This window comes from Orussus abietinus, unplaced genomic scaffold (assembly GCF_000612105.2).
Source record: "Orussus abietinus isolate OABI.00-Male unplaced genomic scaffold, Oabi_2.0 scaffold54, whole genome shotgun sequence".
NCBI lineage: Eukaryota > Metazoa > Arthropoda > Insecta > Hymenoptera > Orussidae > Orussus > Orussus abietinus.
Genome location: NW_019394260.1, coordinates 576,072 through 597,128, shown reverse-complemented (window position 1 = coordinate 597,128; position 21,057 = coordinate 576,072). Strand labels below are relative to the sequence as shown.

At 50.1% G+C, this 21,057-nt stretch overlaps 2 protein-coding genes across 7 annotated transcripts in view; one reads left to right on the top strand and one right to left on the bottom strand.

Annotated features, from left to right (window-relative positions):
* Positions 1 to 1,679: 1,679 nt before the first annotated feature.
* LOC105700851 (neprilysin-1) lies at positions 1,680 to 10,620 on the top strand. Its single transcript, XM_012427066.1, has 13 exons — positions 1,680 to 1,995; positions 2,074 to 2,302; positions 3,779 to 3,817; positions 5,592 to 5,837; positions 6,349 to 6,557; positions 7,310 to 7,489; positions 7,563 to 7,774; positions 7,918 to 8,134; positions 8,213 to 8,395; positions 8,462 to 8,624; positions 8,723 to 9,039; positions 9,128 to 9,396; positions 9,774 to 10,620. The coding sequence occupies exons 1-13, from the start codon at positions 1,897 to 1,899 to the stop codon at positions 9,775 to 9,777; spliced, it is 2,367 nt and encodes a 788-aa protein (XP_012282489.1). The 5' UTR covers positions 1,680 to 1,896; the 3' UTR covers positions 9,778 to 10,620.
* Positions 10,621 to 13,107: 2,487 nt separating this feature from the next.
* Positions 13,108 to 21,057, bottom strand: part of LOC105700852 (ecdysone receptor) — an 80,238-nt gene continuing 72,288 nt past the window's right edge. For all 6 annotated transcript variants that reach the window (XM_012427067.2, XM_012427072.2, XM_023434774.1 and 3 more), the window contains one exon: positions 13,108 to 20,998. In XM_012427067.2, coding sequence (XP_012282490.1) covers positions 20,754 to 20,998 — 245 coding nt within the window. In that variant the 3' untranslated portion in view covers positions 13,108 to 20,753. The remainder of the gene's footprint in view (positions 20,999 to 21,057) is intronic.

Below are 21,057 nucleotides of genomic sequence, written 5' to 3'. Positions count from 1 at the left end.
CGGTAAGCGTAGGTAAGCCACCACCGTCAACAGCCGCATGGTATTACCATTACGAGTACGTGAGCCGTCAACGGCGACTGGTAGATGGCACCGCCATCGCGAGTGCGCAGCCCCTACCAGAAATTCATTACGCTGCCCTTGGGGGCAAGAAACGGTGAAAACTAACATACAAAACCAGAGGACAGCACAGGATGCGATCGCGCGACCCTGCCCGTGATCAATCTTCCAACTCATCTCTGGAATAAGTCTCGGCATTGCCGCTTATAAGCGGAATCGATGATCTCCCAAAGGTGATTCCTGCAGATTGGAACGAACGGCCGCGCCATCTGTCCGGCGTCATTCGAAACAATCCGACTCGGTTACCGGCGCATCCGGTTTAAAGAAAAGCTAGGCTAAGTTACTGGATACTTATCGGTACACCAGTCTTTGAGTTCACCCTTCGGGGTTAAGATGGCGCAGTCAAACTCTATCCGCACCCGATTCCAAGCAATTATTATCCGCATCGTCCGCGCCGCGGTGCAGCATCGCGTCCTTTAGCGCCAACAATGCGGAATGCAGTTGCGGCGTCGGGGCAGTTAGAGAGGGGGCGACAATAAAGGCGAAACTTCCGACACGTGTCGCATATTAGCGACTGCACGAGCGATAAAACGTTAACAGCGAACACCTGAAGCCCCGTTAAATAGCGGAGCCAACAATGTCCCATTGTATCGGGGAATTCGGCTTCATTATCGCGGTTTCCTTTGTCCTGGAGCTGCTCCGAGCGCATCGCTTATTAATTCCTGCGTCGCAAGACCCTCTACAGCTGGATGGATGGAGAGGGGATCACCGTGGACTTCCCCATAATGTTTCTTCCATTTACCTGGGACTTGAAATAAAACAATGAGATACGAATTGTATATGCTTTTTCGCCCCACCCTGGTGTCTTTAGGAGTCCAAAAGGGCCTAACGAGTAGGAAAAGGCGCGCTGTTCGCGGGTCGTAGGTCGCAGGCGCGTTATCGACCTGCGGCAGGTTCCGTCCTCCCCATCTCTCAGCCCCTCTCTTCTGCGGGGTGGACGCTGGCGCCGCCTTCGTTGGAGGAGGAAGAGGAGAGGAGGTGGAGGCGCCGTGCGAGAGGAACGGTCGGCATGACAGAGAAGTCACATCAAAGCGGCCGGAAGGTGTGCTCGTCCGCGCGACCTCCGAAGACACGGTGACCCGCGTTGCACCTGTGCCCGGCACCTGAGGAGGACGCAGCGCCCGACACCAGGTGAGACCGCGGCCCTAGGGCCTCCTGGGCTGCGCAGTCTGCATCGACGTCCGCACCGAGTGCACTCGATGCCCCAAAAAACGGCAGGATAACCTCGGGAGTCCCCAGGAGTGAGGTCCTAAAAAGTGTTGGTGGATCCTGCAGAGTCCACTGGTCCCTTCCCTCGGGTCTCCTGGTGGCGAGGATACTCCTAGGGTCCCAGGGAAGAGGGGGTGGAGGCGCCTGGATATCCAGCCACCTGTGGGATTCGGCCACCAGGGATGGGATCTCCGGATTTCGTGTTGGGCTCTGGGTCGAAGGGGGGTCACCTGGATTAGTGGGGTGTCCGGGAGTCCCCAGGAGTGGGGTCTTGCGAGGAGTCCTGGAGGAGAAGCCAGGGTCTTTCCCCGGGGAAAGTTTCCAGGTGGGGTACTGGGGAGGAATCGAGGACCTCCACTTGTGAGATTCGGGCTCCAGGATGGTACCTTGAGGTACCTTGTTGGGATTTAGATTGGAGGAGAGTCACCTGGGTACCTGGTGCCGTGCGGGCGGGATAGATGACAGAGATACGGACCCACGTGGGCTTTCCTTCGGGAGCTGGAGCGCTCGTGTGACTGATCCCACGATGGGAGCCTGAGGACCCTGTCGTCTGTCTGGGATCTGGGGAAGATGAAGGCCGAAGCTAATAACAGGTACCTCAGGAGGGTCGTCATTACCCAGGAGAACGAGCACCTGCCTCCTGGGGGCCAGGAACCTGCCGCCCTTCAGGTGGGTCTCTTATTCGGTCGCAATGGCTTTCTGGGGATTACTGAGGACGACGGAAACTCGTCGGTTCTCCTGTAACAGGTGACTAGGGGTCCTCGAGGGAGCACCACAACGACTATCCTTCATCGCCCTGGTGCAGCGGGCGGAGCTCTGTGCAGGTTGAACAGGGGTGCCTCCATCACCAGGCAGAGGAGGGGATCCTCCAACAGGCAGAGGGTCCTGGGGGTGATCGCGTTGACTCTGCTGGCTACTTGCGTCTTCACTCTGCTTCTTCTCGCCCTGAACACCTCGAGGGAGTGTGTCGAGAAAGGTCGTGAGTCTTCACCGGCTACGGAGGACCTACCAAAAATCTAGCAAAGTCTTCCGGAGCCTAAAAAAATGTAGAAAAATGTAGGAAAACCTAGAAGGACCTAGGGAGCCGACAAAAAATTAGGAGAACCTAGAGAAGCCTACCGAAACCTAGAAAAACCTACCAGTCTATCAAATCCCCTTAGAACCTACCCCTTGCCCGACATCCGAGGTGGTTACTTCCTTGGCGCGAAATTCCCGGTTCTGAAAAAGACTTCTGTCCTCGGAAAAACCTATCAAAGTCTATCAAATCCCCTTAGAACCTACCCCTTGCCCTAAATCCGAGGTGGTTACTTCCATGGCGCGAAATTCCAGGTTCTAAAAAAGACTTCTGTCCTCGGAAAAACCTACCAAAGCCTATTAAATCCCCTTAGAACCTACCCCTTGCCCGACATCCGAGGTGGTTCCTTCCTTGGCGCGAAATTCCCGGTTCTAAAACAGACTTCTGTCCTCGGAAAAACCTACCAAAGTCTATCAAATCCCCTTAGAACCTACCCCTTGCCCAAAATCCGAGGTGAATACTTCCTTGGCGCGAAATTCCCGGTTCTGAAAAAGACTTCTGTCCTCGGAAAAACCTATCAAAGTCTATTAAATCTCCTTAGAACCTACCCCTTGCCCGAAATCCGAGGTGATACTTCCTTGGCGCGAAATTCCCGGTTCTAAAAAAGACTTCTGTCCTCGGAAAAACCTACCAAAGTCTATCAAATCCCCTTAGAACTTACCCCTTGCCCGACATCCGAGGTGGTTCCTTCCTTGGCGCGAAATTCCCAGTTCTAAAAAAGACTTCTCTCCTCGGATGAGCTTGGAAGCTCCTCGAGTGATCAACAGGTCGCTCGTAGAGCCTCGTAACACTCTACAAAGGGCTCGTCTTTTCTTCGCTGATGGTTAATGCACGAGGGATCCGCCGTTTACGAGGGCTCTCGATTCCTGGATATCCCGTCCCGACGTTTCCCGAAAGTATCTCCCGTTTAATTAACATTTATCTCCAGGCACTTCGGGCGAAGTGCGGAAGTTTCGTGCGGGATCACCTGGGGCGTGAAATGAAAAATCGGAAAACCGTTCGTGTCCTTGACGGTTGCGATTCTAGGACTGCGCCAATCGCGAGCGTCCTCGAACGCCTCGAACTCGAAATCGCCTCGCGAAATTGCAAAACCTCCACCGAGGTCGTCCAGGAATGTCGAAACCTAGATTTATCGGCGGACCGTGATATCGAGGCTTACGCCGAGGATATCGAGTTTTGGTCCCGGGTACCTGTGTGCCCATGTACGAGTACATGGAGAAACGCGTGTTCCTCCATAGCGATTTACGGCTAACCGGTCGACCGATCATTGGGATGTCAATTAAAGGATCGTTGAAATTGAGACGGGAAAGTGCATCCTCTGTTAAACTTACTCCGGCATCATTACGTCGATCTCATTTCTATTCTTCTCAATTGCAGGGCCGAACGTCTGCATGACCGAGGAGTGCGTCAGGACTGGTAAGCGATCGCAATATTTTCGGCATGTTCACTTAAGAAATTAAGATTTTAAAAATGTGTCCTTAAGCGATCTCAATACTCCCTGCATGTTCACTTAAGAAATTAAGATATTAAAAATGTGTCCTTAAGCGATCGCAATACTCCTTACATGTTCACTTAAAAAATTAAGATTTAAAAAATGTGTCCTCCTCAAGCGATCGCAATACTCTCTACATGTTCACTTAAAAAATTAAGATTTAAAAAATGTGTCCTTAAGCGATCGTAATACTCCCTGCATGTTCACTTAAAAATTAAGGTAACCCTGACTTTAAGAATGAAAATAAATAACGAGCCCTCGATAAGCAATCGCAATATTCTCGGCACTTAAAAAGACCCGGAGTCAGGGTTTAAAAAGTGAAAATTAAGAGAAAGAATAATTTGAGAGTAATTTCGCATCAACCGGGAATAATGGTCACGATTATCCCGGAGCGTTTCAATTCCCGAGGAGTAACGAAGGAGGCGCAGCCTCGACCTAGATGGAGGGAGATTAAGTTGCCGCCATGAGATTATGAGGGAGAAGACGGTGGGAAATTGAATCTCGGAAAAGCGCCTCGGGAAAGTCGGAGTGTTTTAGGGGCGGCTTCCGCCGGTGCATTAAATTCCCGACGTCAAGGCGTCATGAAAGTCACATCCGAAAGGGTAAATCGAACATGAAAGATTTCTCCAGACTGGGTGTACCGAATCGTTAAAAACGCCACCTCATAAATATGAAGGCTGCAGGTCCTGGCACCTATAAAATTTCATTTCTCATAAATATATAATCAATTGATAATTTTTTTTTCTACAAAAAATACATATTCCGGTCTATCGGGACCTTCCTTAGGGTCTCCACATTCACGTGGTATAATGTCAAACGATTCGGGGCAAATGGTCCCGAGAAAAGTGTTACAATTTTCTCCTTAGTGGCCACTTTCCTACCGCCTTAACCCGCCGAATGCATGTCTCGATATTTTGGAAGGAGTAATAGAAGAAGTCGATAGTTTCCAATCAGCCGAGGGCACGTTCTGCCTGTTAATTAATTTTAAAGCCCACCTGGAAGGGATTGCAGATCGGGAATAATTATCTCGGGAGAGAAGCGACGTAAATGAAGATGAGTCCTCGCTAAGCACGTTATACCGCCGAGGAAGGTGATCGAAAATTCAATTCCGGAAAGGTGACTAAGCTCGGGGCGGTTTAAGATCGAGTTCTCCTTCGGCGAATTAAGGGCCGGATATTAAGTCGAGGGTGGGAAGAGCTCATCCGGGTCAATTATGGCGCATCTCACAATTCCGCCGAGCACTCGGTTAATCTCGTACAGAGTACGCGCGGCCATTAGCCAAAGTTTGCGCGGACTCTTTGAGCCCAACTAATTGGAGAGGTTCGTTAAGGTCTTCGGTAAACCGACGAAAATTATTTCCCAGTCTCTGGATTGTTAATTGGAGCCAAGTAAGCGAAAGAGCGAAGGCCTTTGCCGATAGAAAAGCGTGGAAAAAAATCGGGGACAATTTTGACAGTTCTCATTTGACAGTATATTTCTTTTTTCTGCTCACCTTCCCCAAAAATATCCCAGGGAATAATACACCGTATAGTTGCAACTTCACTAATGACTGTTGATATTATTTCAATTTTATTTAACCGCAGTTGTCGTTAGAAATTGTTGATGCAAGTGGGACAATTTGACACGCGACGGGCGTTGATGGATTATACGTAAATATTAGATTTATTTATCCAACGTGTCAACTGAAACTCTTGACAGCGGCGAGTCTACTGACAGCGATGGACAGGACTGCTGCACCCTGTGTGGATTTCTTCCAATATGCATGTGGAGCCTGGAATAGGATCCACGTGATCCCGGAGGATCGAAGCTCCATCAGCACCTTCGAGGTCCTGGCCGACCAGCTTCAGGTCATCCTGAAACGCCTCCTGGAGGAACCTCCGAACCAGGACGACAACAACGCGACCCTTAAGGCCAAGATGTTCTACAAGTCCTGCACGGACATCCGTGGGTACAACGAACACCCCTTCGGGGTCCCTCTGAGAGCTGGGGGTGCATACCATTAAAACCAAAGTCGAGGGTGCCAAATCATTTCCGAACAATTCAAAGCCGCAAAGCTCACCAAGAACCCACCCAAAAGAACATTCCCAGGTCTTCAGTCAAGTTAAAAAAAAAAAAACCGCAAAAACAAACCAAAATTACGCATCTTTCGTCTCTACCGAAAAAGTGAACCTGCAACTTCGGCAGGCACTTGAAAATAAAATTAAATTAAATTGCTGCCTAAAAATATAATCTTAGCATCAGGAACAAAGACACTATCTCGTAGACCTTGATTTCTTTTTATATTTATTTAGAGAGTGGAAATAATAATTTTAGTGTATTTGCAAACTTCGGGGAAGTGACTTTAAGGGGGATTTTAGGTGAGCCTCGTATTCTTTAATTTTCCCCCGAGTCTTTCAGAGGGATCCTTCCCACCTGCTGGGAGAGGTCCAAGGACTAAGTCCCTGATCTTTTGCAGCTCAGATACGAGAGATCGGGGACGAGCCCTTGAGGAGAACCCTGAAGAACCTAGGAGGGTGGCCGGCGGTTGAAGGCTCCTCTTGGAAACCACCCTCGTACCCCATGGAGGTCCTTCTTGGACGTCTCCGAGGAGAATACAACGAGGGTGTCTTATTGGAGCAGTGGGTCGGTCCCGATGACAAAAACTCCTCAACAAACATCCTCCAGGTGCGCCGCCAAAGTAAGACTTCAGACCGATCGCTCTGCGCGTTAACTCTCTGTAACAGATTTTTTTTTTCTTTCAAGCGAAAAAAAAATAGATATACCGGGAAATTAGCAAAAACTGACGTCCTTATCGCGCCTATATAAATGTATAGCTGATAAACAAATTCCTTGGTCACAAAGAAGTGGTGCAATGATCGGGTGCTACGTTACGTTCTGCCCGAAAAATTAAGGCTTAACAGATATTTATATACGAGTATGCCTTTGAAGTCGTGTGACGTTATGGAGGGTTAAGCGGAAGGCCATTCGCGTTTTTGTCCAAAAATTGCCGAAACGAGTGATAACGAATGATAAGTTCGCTCCTGTGGCTGGTCTTCCTGCTTAAGGTGGTATGAAAATGGCATCCGAGTAAATGATTTGAAACTTTTCCCCAAACTGACTGCGCCGAATTCTTCGAGATTTAATCACGTCAATACGAAGGCCTTAAGGAAGATCCCGACGCCCAAGAAACTTGATTTTTCAAAATACATTTATAAGGATTAAAAAATTCTTCGTAGAAAGGGAAATTCAGGAGCGTCGGGACCTTCCTTAGTGTCTTAATGTTCATGTAGTAAAATTGCAAACGATTTGGTGCACCCAGTTCGGAGGAAAGCTTCATAAACTGTGGATAACTTTCGGAGGCCACTTTGATGTCGCCTTAACGCGACGGTGCATTTAATCGGCATGACCGAGAACATGCTCATGGAGTCTCTCTGCAGTTGGACCAGATGCAATTGGCTCTTCCCAGCAGGGATTACTATCTGAAGAAGAACAGCGAGACCGACCTTAAGGCCTACCACAAGTACATGACGAACGTCGCAGTCCTTCTGGGAGCGAATCCTCAGACCGCGTCGAAGGAGTTCGACAGAGTCATCGTCTTGGAGAAACAGCTGGCAAACGTGCGGATCTTTCCCCAGATTTACCAACTTCCAGCTTCGAACATTAAGACTGACAATTTGTCGACTTTTCCAGGCGTCTCTACCCGAGGCGGACAGGCACGACACTTCGGCGATTTACAGGAAGCTCAGCCTGCGGGAACTTCAGGCGAAAGTTCCCCAGCTGAACTGGAAGCTTTACCTGCAGGAGTTCCTAAGTGCTCCAATTACCGAAGAGGAACCTGTCGTAGCGTACGCGATGACCTATTTCGTGCAGATGGGTCAAATCATCGAAAAGACAGACAGAAGGTACCGAAGTTCCCACTTCCAACATGAATACCCCAAAGCTACGTCCAATTAATATGAACAAATATTAATATCAACACAAGAAGAAATGCTGATGCGCTCGGTAGTACTTTTGGGCAGAGGTATTTTGATTTTTATTTGTGCAGGACCTTGCACAATTACATCCTATGGCGTCTGGTAATGTCCATCATGCCCCACATGATAGAGGACTACCAACAGAAGAGGATCGAGTTCCGGAAGATCCTGCTGGGGATTCTGAGCGAGAGGAATCGCTGGTCCCAGTGTGTGGAGTGGACCAACAAGAAGCTGGGCATGGCCGTGGGTGCTCTTTTCATCCGGGATAACTTTAACCACGAGAGCAAGGTACTTCCTACCCTTGGAAGGATAATTAGGATAATTAGAGTCTAGTGCAAAAATTCATGGCAAATTCACGTGTCTCAGGAAACCGCCCTGGAGATGATCCACACCATCCGAGAGGCATTCAACGAGCTCCTGGCAGAGAACCATTGGATGGACGACGAAACCAGAGCGGTTGCAAAAAGTAAAGCAGACGCCATGAACGAGAGAATCGGGTACCCTGAGTTCCTGAAGGACCCGGACGAGTTGTCGATGGAGTACGTCAAGGTAAGTCTCGGGGAATGGCGTCCAACGATGCGTAAAATGAGATTAAACAGGAGGGCGAAATTTCAGCTAAACATCACGAAGGACCACTTCCTGGAGAACGTCTTCGCAGTGCTCAGGTACGACGCTTACCACAACCTGGAGAAATTGCGACAACCCGTGGACAAGAACAGGTGGTCCACGGAACCTGCCGTGGTGAACGCCTTCTACAACCCTAATAATAACGACATCGGTAATAAATATTGTTAAGTTAATGATAGAATTGAAGATGGCATCCTCTGACCCAACAAGTGCAACCCATCGGAGTCTACACGGATCTCCTTTTTGCAGTCTTCCCTGCCGGGATCTTGCAGCCTCTCTTCTACTCTCAGCACTTCCCAAAGTCCTTGAACTACGGGGGAATCGGCGTGGTTATCGGGCACGAGATAACCCATGGGTTTGACGATAAGGGCCGCCAGTTCGACAATGATGGGAACATGATGCAGTGGTGGAACAACGCCACGATCCGCGCCTTCAGGGAGCGAGCTCAGTGCATCGTTGACCAGTACTCTCGGTACAAGCTACCGGAAGTGGACCTCTACGTGGACGGAAGGATGACCCAGGGCGAGAACATTGCCGACAACGGCGGCCTGAAGCAGTCCTTCAGGGTAGATTTCAAAGGACTCTGGGGTCTTACATACAAAAACGTTAGTTAGTGGAAGACATTTGTCCGATTTGTTTGGTACCTTCTTTCAGGCCTACAAGAAGTGGGTTTCCGTCCACGGGGAGGAGCCGCTGCTTCCGGGGGTGAACCTAACCCACGACCAACTCTTCTTCCTGAATTACGCGCAAATCTGGTGCGGCTCCATGAGGCCCGAGGACGCCTTGACAAAGATCCGCAGTAGCGTCCACTCTCCGGGTCCCATAAGGGTCATAGGGCCTCTTTCCAACAGCGAGGACTTCGCTCGTGCATATAACTGCCCATCGGGCTCGCCCATGAACCCCACACACAAGTGCAGTGTCTGGTAAGACCTTAAACCCGCCCCATCGACCACTAAAATGAACCCTTCAAAACTCCCATTTAACCCTGATTCCTAAACATCTTCACCAAGCCAGGTTTGCCATTTCTAAATTTCCCCCGCCAATATGGAGACCCTAAAGGAAGTTAACGTCAGATAAAAAGTACCAGATATTTATAAAATTAGGAGAAAAATTAGAAATTTCACGAGTGCCGGGACTTTTCTTAGCGCCTCCACGTTCGCGTGGTAAAATTTAGACTGATTCGGTGCACTAGGTTCGGAGAAAAGTTTCACAAACGATCGAGTCTTCGGAAGTCGGTTTCGTCCCGCCTTAAGATGGGAGTATAGGGCGTTACCTTTTGTTCCCGCTTTCTGGCTCGCAGGTAAGGGCTTCCCAAGGCAGACGGCGACCTCGTCCCGGGACTTCGGATACTGACGTAGACTTAGGCTCGAACACAGGGTAGGAACTCGCTGGCGCAGAGTTTCATCGGCCCGGTAAGACCTCCAGGGGTACCAGGCCGAAGAACGAACGGGTTGACCTCGTTTCCTCAGGACGGCCGATCGGATCGACGCCGATCGATCTCCGCTGGAAACTGAGCTTTGTATCTCGCCGCTAAAGTTCGTCCACGTGTAAATATTGGACTGCCCCCAAGCCCCGCCGTAATGCACAGCCGAGGGTGGTCGTCGTAGCGCGATTGCACTCGCCTGTATCGGATCCGACTACGCCGGAAGAGCACCAAAATGGCGCCCTGAAGGGATCTACGATAGTCCAAAATCTCTCCCAAAGCGAGTCACCACATAAAAGACGCGCAAAATGGAGCCAACAGTTCCAAAGGGCACTTTCCGGAGGTAACTTTCGACGCAAAACTCCCACCAGTGAAATTCAGCCGCGCCGCCATCTTGGATTTGTCATTCTCGCTACGAGCGCACATATTGTATACCGTATTCGACCGAAAGAGGAACAGAAATAGCGTCCTGAAGGGATCTATGATAGTCCAGAATCTCTCCTAAAGCGAGTCACCACAGAAAAGACGCGCAAAATGAAGCCAACAGTTCCAAAGAGCACTTTTCGGAGGCAACTTCGAACGCAAAACCCCCAATAGTGAAATTCAGCCGCGGCGCCATCTTGGATTTTTAATCTTCGCGACGAGATCACGTATCGAGCGTGCCATCGAAACTAAAGGGGCGACCTCGCATAATATGATATTACAAACTTACCGAGAGGAACGTCAATCCTTAGGGCGGAATTGTTCAAGGGGTGGTCTCAGAGGCCCTTAAACTTAACGTCTGGGTCGAGGGGTTATGCCGTGGCGACACTCTACGGCGAAGCGGATAATTGACGAGAAAGGTTGTGTGTTTGTTGAAAGATTTACTCTAGTAATTGGAACATATCATCCATACATAGCATGGTCCATGTCGATCTTGCGTTTTTATGTAAAAAAGGTGGAAATAAAAATAATATACAACAGACAGAGGGCACACTCTCTCTCTCTCTCGCGTTCTCTCAGTTTCTCCCTTTCGCTCTTTCTCTCGCTCTTAGCTTCCGGGGCGACGGAGGCGCCTCGGGGGGTGGAGGCGAGCGAGGCCCCGTAAGCCTACTTAATATTCCATATAAAAATGTAATTTAGTCGAAGTTTGTACATATTGCACGGTCCAATAAGGATTAATCAATAACAATTAAAATTAATGTCATACCGCGAAATTGGGGAGGGGGTTGATGGCGCCGCTCGTGAGGACTCGGGGAAATTCCGAATTCTGGCGAGCGCGAGCCAACAGCGGCAAAAGAAACGGAACGGACGTAGTCGGTAAAATAACGTTACGTTTTTTTTTTCTTTTTTTTTCCATCATGCATAATTGTTATATTATTAATCGTAATAATACAGCTAGAGCAACTCCCTGCTCCTATACATTTTTTTTTTTCCATCGACTCGTTCCTTTTTCCTCCTCTGTTAATTAAAGCTCCTCTTTCTTCCTTTCCGATCCTGCTCGCGGAGACGGTCGTCGTCGTCGACGAAGACCAGACCGTCGCGGGGCGACACCCTCGACCTAAGGACGAGAAAGGAGGACTCCCATGGACGAGCTCGTCCTCGCCGAGTCGAGGTGCTTCCAAAGAGATACTATCGCGAGGACGACTACGCTTCGGGCTGACTCGCGACCCCCCGCGGACCTTTCCTGACCCCCCATGGACCATCCCGAGGGATGAAGACAGCGACGAGAAAAATCGCTCTTGTCCTGGAAGTCTTCCAGAATGTGCCGAACCACATTTCTAAGATCAAGATCAGGATCTAGACCAGGACCAAGACCGAATTTGCACGTCCCTAGATAAAGGATACCGCGACGAGAAACGCTCCCGATGCTCCATTCGAAAGAACGAATGCTTTTTTTTTTTTAATGGTTTCATGGTGATTCCACGTATTGAAATCGAGGGGGTTCCCATGGGAACCTCTTTTGGGATACACCGGGACATTTCTCTTTAATGGATGTCACGGCGAGAAATACTCCCGACGATCGGTTTGAACGAAGGAATTCTTCGTTTTTGATGGTTTCAGAGTTGACCCCACGTGCCGAAATCGAGGGGTTCCCATGGGATCGATCGGGATATTTCTCGCGGCGGCACTATTTCTGCAGTTGGCGCTTTTCCGCGACCCCTCGGCCTCGTTGAGCTCCCCCTCCGGCACGCTTCTCCTTCAGAAAATAAATGTGCATCCCCCTTTTATCACGGGAAGCTCAGCTCGGTCCTAGGGGGCGACGGTCCAACGTCCTTGGGGAAATGGGGGAGAGAAACTAGGACACCGAGCCGCGGAAGGGGGGGACGAAATAAGAGCAGAAACAAAAATAAAAGGATCCACGCGCGAACGCCTACTGGCTAAAGTCGGGACGGACGCGCCCCTAATCTAACTCTAGAGTATAACCATTACGACGTATAGGAACATTTCTCTTTAGAAACACCCGCCGTGTTCTGCATCGCTCACACATACACACACGTACACACACACATGATCATAACAACAGAACACACGCATGCACATCCTGATTCTCTCTCGGACTCCCAGACTCTCAGGGGGCGGGAAGGAGGGCTGAAGTACGGGTCACAGGTGAACGCACGTAAAGGTGTACATCTCTCAAAGGGGATTTTTCGGTAGGTTGAGATATATTAGTTATCGGTTTTCGACCTTCATCCCCGTGGGAAGGTACCATGGCCTCGGAAGGGGTTGTGCCACCTGATAAGAAGGTATCCACTCCTTAGGGTGAACTTCCGATCCGCTCCTCCACCCCATATCGTCGATTTCTGAAGGGATGGTTCGGGTGATTGACTTGGGAGTGGGGGAAAAAATAAAGTAAAAGGAGGTAAAGGAGATAAAAGAAGTTAAAAGAGGTTAACAGGAATTAGGAGTTAAAGGGAACTCGGCACAACCCTGCTCCTCGAGGTCTGCCCACTGGGGTGGCGATCAAAGGACTCCTCGGCGAAGGCCGGGAAGTAACAAATCACGGTCAAGGTCTGGGTCAAGGATCGTGGCCTAGGTCAGGGTCGACCTCGCGACCCGAAGGGCGACCTCCTGCTTCGGTGGGTTTGCGGGCCATTGACTATCATATTATTGTACAGCTCGGTCCGGATTCTCTCCCTCTCTTTCTCTCCCTCGCGTGTCTCCATTCTCTCCCTTTCTTTCTCTCGTCCAGGCGAAACGAGGGACAGTAAAGCTAATTTACAAAGCTAGCTTTCGTTACCCTTTGTATTTATCTCACTCCGCTCCTTCGGCTCCTCATATATCATATATAACATATATCTGTCCTATGTACAGTATCGTCCCTACATAAGCGTTCTCTCTCTCTCTCTCCCCCTCTGTCTCTCCCTCTCTCTCACTCGGTCACTTTCACGCGTCCCTCTTTCTCTCTCACGCATCTGCGTACCCATGTGTCTCTCTTTCTCTCTCACGCTCACTCTCCCTCTCGGACCAGCTTCCTCTGGGTCTCTCTCGCTCGTGATATATATACGTATACCTTCATACATATGTATACATATCAATACGCATATACGTATACATATCGGTGCGTTTCCGTCCGTGACATGTCGCGGTACTTAATCGTATGTACACTCAAGAGATATTTAGTCCTCTTATCTCCTAGCGCGATTCCTCGGTATAACTTTTAATCGATAGTCCTTAATCCTTAGCCTTGCCCTACCACTGCTACTATCAGCCCCGAGGATCCTCATTTTCGCGTATTCCTCGTAACAGTTCCCTTCTATCTCTATTGCGGAAGCCCCAGGCCATCGCGACGTCGAGGTGCGACGAGGGATTGCACGGAACCGGACCTTCCTCGTCGGGAGAAAAAAATAAAAAAAAAATAAAAAAATAAAAACCCATCCTGTACATCGAACCTAACCTAGAACGCACATAAATCATCGGGCGAATAATCGAGTCGACTCGACCCGAATAAAACGTAGGTCGCGACCCAGGACGAAGAGGTCGCTCGCCGTTAAACGTCGGATCCTTCCGAATTTCCGAGGGTCCTTCCTCGCCCTTAAGTCGCGATCGAAATACGAGACGCGGCGAGACTTATTATAATTTCAATAAAATTAATGACAATTCCCCCCTTCGTCGCATAAATACACATATACACGTATATACACGTCCGCAGGAGCGGGACAAAAGCGCGCTGAGTCGTAGGGAGCACGGAGGAGGACGCCACGGGCTGAGCCCTAGGGACCCCGCCTTAAGGCGACCTCAAAGTCGAAACTAACGTCCCGGTGGCGGATATCAAATTTTTCCCCCCTTCTTCGTTCTTTCTTTTTTAACGATAATCATAACGCTTAGCTTTGCACTCTCGAAATTGCCCCTTGCGCCTCGGGGCTGCGCAGTGGTAGCAGTGGCACGTGCCGCACGGTGACTACGATACACGTTAGAAACAACAGTACAGGGTGCACCACGAGTGCCTCAACTATACTCACAATCAGTCTATGTCTCTTATCGAGACCATTTCCGCCGAACGACAATTCCGCGTAAATCGATCGTTAATTCGCGTGTCGATCCAGTGTGGGGTGTGTGGGTGTCGGTGTCTTTGTGGGTGGATTCTCCTGGTTTGCTCTCGAATCGGGATTCTGGCCAATGCGTAACGTCCCGGATAATCCTCCACTATCCCTTAGAGTTAACTTAAAGCCCTACGCTTTAAATTATTGTATATTACCGCGTTAATAATCGTTAGAGTATAGTGATGTAAGTGCACGCGCCTCCATGGCTGGGCTGAACTTGCCGGGGCGGGTGCACGGCGCAGCTATATATATAATGTACATTATATATATAGTTATTATATAGCGATTTACCCCTAAAAATGCATTTCGTTAGCCAGCTCCTCCCGACGCGCGTTAATTCCTTCCACCCCCGAAAAGGAACCTAATGATCGACGTACGTGGTTGCTAATATGCGTGTCCTCGCGTTACGCGCGTGTGTGTGTGTGTGTAAGTGTGTGTCGCCTTGCCTAGCGCGAATATACATATATAAAACGTTCGAAATAGAATTAATTTACGTTTACCAATTACCGAGAGAAAAAACTCGACGCGTTACGCGCGTAACTTCGTACTCTTTCCTACTTCTCTCCTCCGTTTTTCTCCCTCCTTCGTCTCGCTCTATTTTTTTTCTTCTTCTTCTAATGTACAACAATTCAGTCTAATATTCCAAAGCACCAATCGTATGAATCGCCCGCGTTGCCGGCACAATTTTTTGCCTAATTCCCGCTCTCTCCCCATAACTCCCCCCGATTAAAATTCAATTAACGTTCGATTTGCGTAGGCGAGTTCCTCTGGGATGTCCAGTTTGAGCTTCCCCCGAAATAGAGATTCGTATCCGACCCCTTAAACGCGCCTCTGGGCAGTCTTCCCGAAATTCCCTAGGGATCCCTAAACGATCTCGCGGGCGAGGGGATCTACGCAAATCGCCGATTCGCTCTAATTCCACTCGAATTAATATCTAACGTTAAAACGATCCCGCCCGAAATTTCCTCCTTTCGAATAAAATTTAACAACCGCTAAAGGTGATAAGCACGCGCACGTGCCGCATCGTAACAACGAATCGAAGAGAGTAAGTGCATTACGCCCTGCACCCGAGAACGCTCTTGTAAAGACAGGTGCAAGCAGGTGCAGGATGCACCTGAGGCGACCTGGAGGGGAATTTCGACGATCGCTGGCGAATCGCAGACGGCAGGTCGGAAGAACTCGAAGGTTCCCGAAAAACGGGATAAGGAATGAAGATGCTGGGATGCTGGGAATTTCGGTGATGCAGCTATCGAGCAGTCGAGGATAACATCTTATTTTTTTTTTTGGGAGGGGGGGCACCGGAGAGTATTTCCTCGGTAAAAAACACAGAGACTCGAACTCTACACTGGCAGTATCGTGAACAATCTTATCCGCGATTAATGCGAGTCGCGAGATTTTAATGTATAGAGACGACGACATCTAGAACAACGTGACCGACGTCAACAGCAACGCCCTTGGCAGTGATCGTAGAATTGCATAGTTTTGTACACGAATGAACGCGCGACCAATGGGAGAACTCCTCGAGGCAGGGGAAATAGAACCAAGGGGGCTTCTCTTGGAATAAGTGATGGTGAATTCGCCTTGGCTTCTTCTATCCGGATTGGTAGCACGGCCAAAGCCTCTCGAGCGCGTTCTCCGAAAAAGATTCGATCCCGACGAACCGGGGCTGAAGACGTCGAGATGAGTCGACGTGTGCTCGAGGTGCAAATATGCATCGAAGAAGCGAAGCTAGAGAGACGACCTGCCCTCCGGGATTCGCGACAAAGTGCCCGAAATAGCGCCTAGTTAGCGGGAATTATTTCCGATAGATCCCTTCGAGCGAGGTACAGGGGAATCGCGCCCCCGGACGGCGTCGGAAAAAGGCCGGATTTCCGGGAGAACGGCGAGCGCTGGAGGAAAGTGTCTCCTACAAAAGTTGCGCACCAAGGTCCTAGGGACAACTTTTGTTCGGGACAGTTTGCTACGGCGCCGTCCGTTTAGGAGGAATCTCGCTCGGAGTGGCGGAAACCTCCGATGTTACTCAGGGGGCGCGAGTCACCGGGGAGCGGGTGCTCCCCGCCCCGTCCAACGCACAGGATGAAGGGTTAAGGGTTAAGAAGGTTCATTCTCGGCTCTCGTATCCGTGACGTGCTTAAGTAAAGTTAACTTTAGTTCCTAAACGCGATAATTCGTCCCGCGCCCCCTCGCGCTCCGGAGCTAGGCAATGTCGTACTCGCGAGGTCTCATGTCGGCATTACTCATCCCGGCGAAATGTAAACGCGGGTGTACATCTCCCGAGCATGTAACCCCTCGCAACAGAACATACATGACAATCTGTACCCCGGAGTACAAACGCTCGACGGCGCGTTACATCAAGGCGAGCTACGCGAGTCTCACTCGACACAACAAATGTACAGTTGTAAACGCGGGTGTAAACGTGTGTAATTATTTTCCTCGATGTCCCTCTTTCGTGTCATCGAAATGCGTGTGTGTATGTGTGTGTGTGTGAGGTGGGCGAGTCTATTCTGTAGTCGTTCGCTCTGTACACGTGAGTATATGGCTTGCATCTAGGGTTGCGGGTGTCATGAACATGATGTGTTTCAGTTTCGGGATGCAAGCTATGAGGTTGGCTTTAGATATCCTGGCACACATGTACGCGTGTTTCCAAGGTACTCCGCAATTATCCATGCCACTTTCGGAATGTTCCATTCCCGTTCTTCCGTTTTGACATAATGTTGCACGGTGTCGCGTGTTCGACTCGTTCCAGGGCCCCTCGCAAGCACGCAACGAGGTGTGGAGTATGTGCGCGAATTTAAGCGAATACAAAGTGGATGTGTGTATGCAAGTGATCCCAGGAAAGGGTTCCACCCCATCCCCGGCCCCATTTCGGAAACTTCAACGAGAGGACGAAAAATCTCCAGGTGTTGCCATGATATCAGGTACCACCGTCAACCAGGGTCCACCGTCGAGTTTCGTATCCTCCACTCGCCGAAGTATAGAAAAATCTGATGGCTACGTTAACAGGCGAGGCGAGGACCTCCTTTCCCATGAAGGACCACGAGTTCCCCTTCGAGTTCCTGGCCGAAACCGAATCGGCATCCGTATCTCGTTCGCGCTTCTCAGAGAGCGGCGCGTCTCGTGGTGTTCTCGCGTCTACGCTCCGTGGCAGTGTCCGCCATGTATATATTACATATATATATATTTTTTGTCATCTGGCGTTACGTAGTTAGTTCGTCCCGGGGGCATGGGGTACGTTGTTTAAATGTTAAGTTCCACCTGGTGGGAACCGTCTAGGGGGTCCGCGCAGCCCGCTCTCGGAATCGGAGGCTTGTTTATCGAACATCAAGAGAGAGACGCGAGCTGCGTGGCCCCAGGTCGAAGGTGGCTCAAAAGACTCTCCTACGCGACTTATTGACGACACGCCAAGCTTAAATCCCTATTAGAGGTTAGTTTTTTACGAGTACGGAACGGCCGAGCGCCTCCTCTTCGTCCGCCTCCCTCGACGTCCGGCGGTCGACTGCGGGTCGCCGCGAGAGGACTCGCTCGTCACCCCTCTCTACCCCTTCCAGGTTCTTCGTCTCGGTCGTGGCGCTCGTCGACAGGAGTCGCGCCTCCTGGAGGCCGCATTGCCGGTTTCGAGGGGTCCGTCACCCCTTAAAGGGTCCATCTCAGCGGTACCGAAGCAACCAGGTCGAGCAACCTCGTTGCTTTTGGCAAAACTTCCCATATACCCCATCCAATCGAACAAAACGCGATAAACTTGCAAGCGATATTCAAATCGGTGTTCGATCCGACCACCTGTGCAAGATCTCCCTCGAATCCGCCAACGTCCAGGCCTCCACCCTCTGGACGCGACCCCTTACGTTTACAGACGTTATACACGAAGTTATATAACGCATTTCACTTGTCGCTGGTACTTACTACGGAATACAACTGTGTACAATCGGTTAATAGCATAGAATTACAATGTTACAACATCGAGAATCTTAGTGACTGCATTTTTCTCCTGCTTTAACCCCTTAAGTGGTTGATTTAGACAACGGCAGCGACGCTCCTCGGTAATTCGGTGTCTAAACCGGTACGTGTGTGTGTATGTGTGCCGTTCGCCCTGGTAATCCTCGTCTGTGAGATCGCTCTTGCGTCTTTGTTTTTTGTTTTTTTTTTTCATTATTATTATTATTATTCCTGTCGGTCGATCTGCGATCTTAGGATGTATACGTGACTTTTAACTCCATTATGCTAGCATATGCGAGGGAGCTTCCGTGGTCGAAAAGCTCACCCGAGTTGTCGAGTCGGATGTTTATTCTCACCCTAGCCTACTGGGTATCGTCCTCTCCCTCTTTGTCATGCCTCCCTCACCCTTAACTACCCACTCGCACTTGCTCTCTCATTCTCCCCTGTACGCCGCGTATACGCCGTTTCTTGTCAGCCCAAGATGGCGGCGACCACTCTCCGACCAATCCTGACCATCTCGATCGACTATAGGAATATACGAAATGCTTCCCGGCCGGTTGCGCCCTTTAAATTAATATCTCTCCCATACGCTTCTGCAGTAACTCCGTGTAATGTCTCTGTAAACTTAATAAATATCGAAACTCAACATGGCGACGGCCAGGTGACGGCCGACGTGGTCACCGCGATCGAATAATCCACTCCCCAAGGTTACGCGTCGCAAACTCTTCGTTATCGAGTCTAACCGAGTCCCTCTATCTCACTCTGTCTCACACGCTTCCGCATCCCTCTATCTCTCCCTCTCACGCGCCTCTAATAATAACGTTTATCTTATGAACGCTCTCGGATTCAATATTTTAAGATTTTGTTGGTTTTTATTAAAAAATTAAAACGGACGGTTAAATTTCATGTTTTTCGTTTGTCGGTGAGCCGATGTCCGCTGCTGAAGGCACAGGGCTTTGCACTTGACTCGGTCACCTATCCTAGCTGACTGACTACGACCTACTACCGTATCTAGCCTCGCTTACTTACTTACTTCCTACGGTTTTCTACTGTATCCCTCTCTCCTCTCTTCAGCCCGAATATAGTTAATCTGCCTTCCTCTCCAGCCGCAAGCCCCCTCGATTTTCCCGACCAGAGATGGGCACAGGGTCACCGCGCCAAACTTCCATCCCCCCACTTATTGCCTCCCGAATTACACCGAAATATTAAAGCTCTCTTTCTCCCTCCGTCTCGAGAATTCGCGCTACGATCGCGCTACTTTTTCCAGCTACGATTCGGCCAAAGCGAAGATCAAGCGAATCGGTGATCCAGGATTTGCCCATCTCTGCTTGCACCGGCATGGGGGACGAAGACGCCATTGGAATCGCTCGTCGGTCCGGAAAAATTGAATATCCAGTTCTTTCGACCTTCTTCGTCATTAACGTCCACCATGGATTGTGATCTCAGGGATCCACCTCTCATCGAGCGACTCCAAGACTTTTCGTCTCCCACGCAGCCAACCTCTACGCCGTTGTACCTCCCTCTACCCCTTCCTATCACTCGTATAAACAGCGTACATGCTAGCAATATATTATTATGCTATGTGTGTGATATAGACTCTATCGTATTATTATGTGTTTCTCATAATCGCGCTCTCGGTTCGTCACCACCGCACTGCTCAACAGTGCCCTCAAACACGATACTCTTGCCCGGTTCCTTGTAGACCACGTTTGCACGCACACCCAAACACACGTCCGCGCATATGTCTCTCCACTCGTGCCAACAGACAAAATCCATGCGTTCACCCGTCCACGCATGCGCTCTCCTGATCCTCGGTTCCGTATCTCATCGCCAGCTCGCACTTCCTCCACTCTACGTACGCCTTAAACATATACATTACATTTACATATCGATATTGGGGGTTGGGGGGGTTTCTTGGGGGGTTGGGGGTAGCCGAGGAGGAAATATAGTAATATATAAGTGTAGGTACCTCCTTATATAGTCTCTGTACTGTCTCTACGTATCACAGCCTGGGTGCCTTTGGCCACTGCCCCTCAAACTTGCAACCTTCTCCCGGACCTTGGACCTCCCGGGGGCCGAGGTCGGGCAGAAGCTCCCCGTCCACCTCCTCTCACCGAAGGAAGGACGAGTCACCTCTGGTCGGGATCGCGGTGAAGGAGAGTACGAGGCGAACGACCCCAACGACAGGCTCGTCGCCAGAGGCAGTGGCACTGTGGTGCACTAGTACAAAAGTCACAGTGTCGAGCCTGTGACACAAAACACGAATTTCTTTGTTTCTGTTTCCTCTCCCTAGACGTCCCCTCCCTTTTGTCGAGCCCACGGCACGCGACGACAGGGTGGACGTTCCTTCGGGACGTCTTCAGGGTCCTGGTCAGGGTCGGCAAAGGGACCAAGATGGCGCTTACGGCGCTACGTCCCAGATCTCCGAGAGGAACTCAGGCAGCTTCTTGTTCTTCAGCCTGAGGTTTAAGCATGTCTTGCTGTTCTCGTTCCCAAGGGTCCTCAGCTCTGTCAGCACCGAGAGGAGCTTCGCGAAGATCACCCCGGATTTCGGCCTCCACCGGTTGTCCACGTAGGCTTTCAGAGCCTCCAGGTAGCCATCTTGGATCTTCTCCACCTGCGCGCCATGGATCACGTTCGGCCTCTCTATGGGGGCAGAAAATGAGAAACATGTACCCCGGATTATCCACCGGACGAAAAATCAA

What these genes read in the sequence shown, in the direction of transcription:
- LOC105700851 (XM_012427066.1), top strand. Translation starts at nt 1,897, where the DNA reads ATGAAGGCCGAAGCTAATAACAGGTACCTCAGGAGGGTCGTCATTACC. An exon ending in ACTTTAACCACGAGAGCAAG is followed by an intron (nt 8,135 to 8,212) that starts GTACTTCCTACC and finishes CACGTGTCTCAG; the next exon opens with GAAACCGCCCTGGAGATGAT. An exon ending in CCCTAATAATAACGACATCG is followed by an intron (nt 8,625 to 8,722) that starts GTAATAAATATT and finishes TCCTTTTTGCAG; the next exon opens with TCTTCCCTGCCGGGATCTTG.